A 5,726-nucleotide genomic window follows, 5' to 3' on the forward strand; every position below is an offset into this window, starting at 1 on the left:
AAATTGACATCCATGTGAGGTAGTGGGACCCGCCCCATGATGTACACAAGACATGATGCGATGCCTTCTCGATTGTTTACTCACAGACAATGTACGTGGAGAGGAGAATATTTTACGGTGCTGCTGTTTATTTTGATTTCTTATCCATCTAATAAAAACAAAAGAATGTATGGTTAGAGGGGGAACTACTTTGTGGTTCTGTTTCAAGTTTCGACCCCGACTAGTCACATTTTAATTTAACTATATTCCCCATTTCAAGAAAGAATTTGAAATCTAAAATCAAGATCGAGCAATAACATGAATAGCTACTTAAAATACCACCAGAGTCCAGACCAAACTAGTAAAATGGTGGTTCCTGTGTACAAGTTACTATATATAGTATATGCCTGCAAAAACATCTATAGAAAGAATCAAATAAGCACACAGATTTATTTTAATATATATGACCATCTGCCTGGCATGGCCTACTGCAGTTCCGATGTGTCTGTTAAAGAGAGCAACTCAAGTTACTCGGAATAACAATCTGACGGTTAGGTTCCGTGTCCATCAGAGTTGCCCCTTCTACGTACTCCCTAAAGCCAGCAGCACAAAAACATAACAAGAAAGGATTAGATTTCTTCTATTTCGCTTAAGAAACAAGTCGGTGCCAGCTTGACTACAACTTGAGGACAATTATCATTAGGAACAGAACCCGGAAGGTAACTAACTCCCCTGGATCAACGTCTGTGTGGTTTTCAAAAGATGCAAGGTAATCAGCACATCCAGTAAAGAACGGCCAACTCAACCCTCTGAAACACAAGATGGGAAAGTAATCAGCTCCTTAGTTATGTAATGTCTACATGATCAACCGAAGAATAAAGACTAGATAGACGATGATTCAGAAATGTGCCCGTACCTGGTAACACAAACTAACCTCAATTTCTTACGAAGATGCATGTGTTCCTGCTTTCAACATCTTGATAACCCCCGTTCGGCGTAGAAGAACACCATAGAGATTTTGTGCTAATGGCTTCGTCAATCAAAGATGGCACAGACAACCCAGGTATATCTAGCCATTTCATCATACACTCCCGGTTTATGTAGTTTCTTGCATGCTTTAAGACATACCAACTGCTTCGACAACTGTGAATTTTAACGGTAGGACCAACTAATCTTTGAAACGGCGCGTTAGGGGTAAATTCATACACATTTATAGACGCCTCTGAAGGATGAAAGTTGAAAAAAATTTGCGTTTGGAGTAAGTACCTACATCAAAAGTGAATCAATCAGGTGAGGGGAGTACCATACAAAAAGCTAAGAAATAAAACGGCGCGTTAGGGGTAGACTCCACATAGTAAGGCTCAGTCTCTTCAATACAACATAACTTAGTAATGCTAGAATCTGGATCTTTATGTAAAACGGCGGCTGTCATAGAAGGATTTATGTCTTGTACTGTATAAATCTGTACAGCAGGTTCGGGATTCAACAGCAACATTTTAAACTAAACATTCAGTACAGAATATAAAGGATTTACTTTCTTTTCAGTAATTACGCATAACTGACCTTGGACTCTAAGATGATTTTGCGAAGCCATTTGATCAGTACAATTTACCGCAGATGAGATACCTGAATGCAGAGGCATATCAAAGACCAATTTAAGAAAAATCAACTGCATTTATACGCTTAATAGTACTTGAGGAAGTTTCTTGCCTTTCAATATTACAGGGGAAGCCGTCATTCCAGTATCTTTGGATAGTTTGCAGACCTGTGATGGAAATCTTACAGCAATAGAATGTAAAACTGATTAACTATGGTCTAAATTTAAAAGACAGTAACACATTTCTCATAATCGTGGATGAACTTTTACCTTCAATATATTTGTGTAAGAATGGTTTCCAAACCATATCAAGACTGAGGAATGCTTTACTCATAGCAATGATAGCATCCCAAAGTATATGGAGGGTCATAACTATCACCTGAAATTCAATTAAAGGGCATCTTAAGAGACTGGTGGAAGGCATTACGAATAAAATCATAAATTGGAAGACAAAAGAACAAATCAAGAGGATTGAACACATACATCATTCTTTTTTCTTTCGTTCTCCTAATGTTCTACACTCCACTCGTCAACCCCCTTAGCTCCATAGTATTCTTCAACTTTGAAGTTTGTGCGGATCCTCATAACTTCAACTTGCTGCGAAGCAATACCAACATTTTACTAACATTAAAACTTGCCTAAATTGACAAACTTTGTACATGACAACATGAGCAATAATATGGACAAATGTATCAATCTAAGAATCAAACACCCAGTGAGAAACCGATTGATCCTATCAGTGGGTAGGCAGAATCACTTCCCGTACCACCTCATTTCAAGATCACATATTCACATTCCCCTCTCAGAAACTCAAACCAGATCCCACATTAAGTCCCAATTGCAGTTATTACTACGAAACTACCTACCCCAAAAACAGCCAAATAAGGGTGCAGAATCATCACAAAAATGCAACTTTCTTACCGAACCAACTGAATTCATCCAAAAAATTCATGAATCACCACAACTAAAATTTACAAAATTCAACTTATAAACATTATCCAAATGAACCTAATTAGCTCCACACTGAATGAAAAGTTAAGAAATTTGTACCTGGAGATGAACAGAAGGACAAGATATATTAACAACTTCCCCTCTTCTTGCCAAGTCAGACTCAGAAAGCTTAACAAAAAAAAATCTGACTCGAACCAAGTCGGATGCCGAGTCAGATTCAAACAAACATAGTGTTAGTTTTACATCCATAATTCAACACGACATGGATTCTTTGCTGTTACCTTGAACTGCTAAACAAACTTTGGTAAGGATCACCAGTAAAATCTAGATTATAGACTATAGTGTACAGAGCTAGAATTATAATGACACTGTTCATGAACTTGTTTTCTTTATAGTGGATTTGCAGTAAGAATATGTAATGAGAGTGCCAAACTTGACATAGATTCAGCCATTGCAAGGCATAGTGTTAACTGTTAGGAAATATGTAGGGTGCAAGAAAAAGTATAGGAAAATCATCTGCCAGTATGGGCGTGGATACAGAATGCGGACACAGCAAAATAGAAATAAAAACATCCTTACAATAGGACTTTTACATTCAGATGTTAAGCCAGTCGAGATAGTGATCTGAGATCTGTGACCAATTAGGTTGAATCCAGCTGCAGTGCAAGTTCTCCTTAGAATCACGATAATCTTTAACAGAATGTTTACTCCCGAAAGAGTGATACATACCTGTAACAAGAGAGTAATACAAAATCCCTTCATTATGCAACCTCGGAAAGTAGATCTTGTTCTCCATACGACTAGTCGGAGCCATTGCAGAAACACAGGCTGTATTGCTAATACACAACATATACTTCCCCAAACATTTGACTTCAACCCAAACCATTTTAGTATCGTTCAATCTAAAAATACGAACCCATTTTCCTAAATGGGCTAACAATACAGACATAAGTTTTCCGTCACACTCCACCAAGAAACTCTTGTAGATGAACTCGCAATTTGGCGGTGCTACCATGGCTAGAATTTCCCAACTAATGTCAGGCCCTAATTTAAATACCCTCAAAGTTCCGTTGAGGTCTAAGCAATAGAAAGATCCACGATAGAAAACTGGATTGATAAAGTTAAGCTGGAAATCCACATTGTTATCAAAGACATCGTGTGTCCAAGATTCATCTCCCCGCTTGATAAATAAGATTTCAACCCTATCACAAGGAGGAGAATGAGATACCTGTGAAAGCATAATGATCGTACGAATCTGGCAAGTCTGGAAGTTTGACAGTTGATCTTGTGAAGGGATTGTAGAAAAACAAAATCTTTCCTTTTGACAAGAGCAACCACCCACCTTTTGAGAACCGAATTCTAGCACCTTTTAGCGATTCAGGGATGTTCATGAGGTAGTTCTCATTATTATGCATTGGATTTATGAAGTTGTAGACGGCTTGATGCTTAGGAAAAACCAGCCATGGGGATAAATCTGTGGTTTGCACCGTCCTAGTAGATGAGGATCTTTTCAAATTTAATATCCTCCAGAAGTTTTTACTGACTGCACGAAAATGTATGTAGTCCAATGTATGCAGATAATTTGATATCAACCATACCATATGATCATCCTTGAGCATGATCCACGGTCCTGCTTCTTTAACATCCCCTTTCTCACCTTCTTTATCTACTGTTTGGTTTTCCTTTGCCCCAATAACTTTATGTTTACTTTCGTTCTGTTCTGACGCATGGTCTGTTGCTATTGTTCTTACTTCGAACCTACAAACAAAAGACCAAAACATTATTACAACCTGAGATAGCATCAAAGGCGCAAGTCATACAACTCTTAATGACAGACAACCTATTTGATACACACATGAGCGCAACTAATATGCACAGTTTACCCAGACACAAATAGGGATTATACAATCACAGTTTATAACCAACTTATGAATGCAGATGACACAGATAAACTACTATGGAATAGATGTGTGTCTTCAATAAGCATGGTAACAGAAAAACAAGCAAGAATGCAGTGTACTTAAAAGTTACCTTGGAGTTGCAGAAATCATCAACCATTTAGGCGAGTAACATGGGCATGGTAGATCCGGACATGGTAAAGAAAGCAAAATACTATCATCTTCCAAGTCATATTTGTACAAACTCATCTCTTCAGCTTGTGTAAAGTACAAACAACCCTTCAATAAACCCAAGTCTGAGGCCAAGCAAGAAAGTTGTGTATTACAACCCAAAAGGAAGACATGGTCATCCATACTTTTCACTTCCTCCCAAGTCATTGAAGAGAAATTCAATTTTCATACATTTATGCTGGTTACTCAGGCATACACATTATGTACAACTTACCCTTCAAATAAAACATTGATTTTCACCAACATCAACCAGCTCATGTTGTCTCCATTATTTTTCACCAGGGTGACAATAAAGAAGAACATCCGGATTTTCACCTCAGCTGTAAAGGATATAAACCATTGATTCATAATCAACATTATCATCATCACAACTGCCAAGCTTAGGAGGTGAAGACAAAACACAATCTCTAATAGGAAATTCGTCGACTAGCTTCCAGTCACTAGGTAAGTTTATGGTTTCTAGTGAAGCAGGATTCCATAGAAAAAATTCTCCATAATTGAATTTTGGGTCTTCATCATCACAACAAAAAACGATTAACCATCCTTGATGAGATTTTTTTTGCCAATAATTTTTGGTACTCAACTCTGGTATGACTTTCTTGTAAAATTTGTTCAAGTGATCATGTATATTTATGAAAGTTTGGAACTTACGATATTTTCCATGTGGGATGACAAGCCATGGTGCTGGTCTTGGTGATGGTGGAAGCTTCCGTTCACTTCTCTGATTTGATAACTCTGATTTCGCCATGAAGTGATTTCAAGTGAAACCCTAGCAGCAAAGTGAGAATTTGGGACAAGCTTTGGATTTTAGCCAGGGCTGCACAAGACCCGCCCACGATACCCAAACCCACCCGTACCCGCTAAATCCGTGGATTTTTAATCCATACCCGCCCGTTGTGGGTGCGGGGTTGGTTATGGAAAAAGAACACCCGCTGTCTGTGGGTGCGAGGTTGGTTTAAGCTAATACCCGCTCATACCCGCCCAAAAAACCCGCAGATTATATACCATTAGATAAAACTAATCCTAGTCGTCCATTATGAAACCCTAATACTAGTAGATAGGATAACTGA

The 5,726-nt window shown here is 38.2% G+C and overlaps 1 protein-coding gene and 2 long non-coding RNA genes across 3 annotated transcripts; all 3 read right to left on the reverse strand.

Annotated features, from left to right (window-relative positions):
- Positions 1-331: 331 nt before the first annotated feature.
- On the reverse strand, positions 332-1,607 carry LOC113339489. Its single transcript, XR_003355088.1, has 3 exons — positions 1,543-1,607; positions 896-1,245; positions 332-788 (listed from the first exon to the last, which is right to left on the reverse strand). It is a non-coding gene; the product is annotated as an uncharacterized LOC113339489 (long non-coding RNA).
- Positions 1,608-1,688: 81 nt separating this feature from the next.
- Positions 1,689-2,176, reverse strand: LOC113339494. Its single transcript, XR_003355089.1, has 3 exons — positions 2,060-2,176; positions 1,847-1,955; positions 1,689-1,757 (listed from the first exon to the last, which is right to left on the reverse strand). It is a non-coding gene; the product is annotated as an uncharacterized LOC113339494 (long non-coding RNA).
- Positions 2,177-3,031: 855 nt separating this feature from the next.
- Positions 3,032-5,412, reverse strand: LOC113339500. The gene is made up of 2 exons (XM_026584760.1): positions 4,559-5,412; positions 3,032-4,285 (listed from the first exon to the last, which is right to left on the reverse strand). Exons 1-2 carry the CDS (start codon positions 4,801-4,803, stop codon positions 3,733-3,735), a joined length of 798 nt encoding a protein of 265 aa, XP_026440545.1. The 5' UTR covers positions 4,804-5,412; the 3' UTR covers positions 3,032-3,732.
- Between the last annotated feature and the right edge of the window lie 314 nt (positions 5,413-5,726).

Source organism: Papaver somniferum, chromosome 1 (genome assembly GCF_003573695.1).
Source record: "Papaver somniferum cultivar HN1 chromosome 1, ASM357369v1, whole genome shotgun sequence".
Classification (NCBI taxonomy): domain Eukaryota; kingdom Viridiplantae; phylum Streptophyta; class Magnoliopsida; order Ranunculales; family Papaveraceae; genus Papaver; species Papaver somniferum.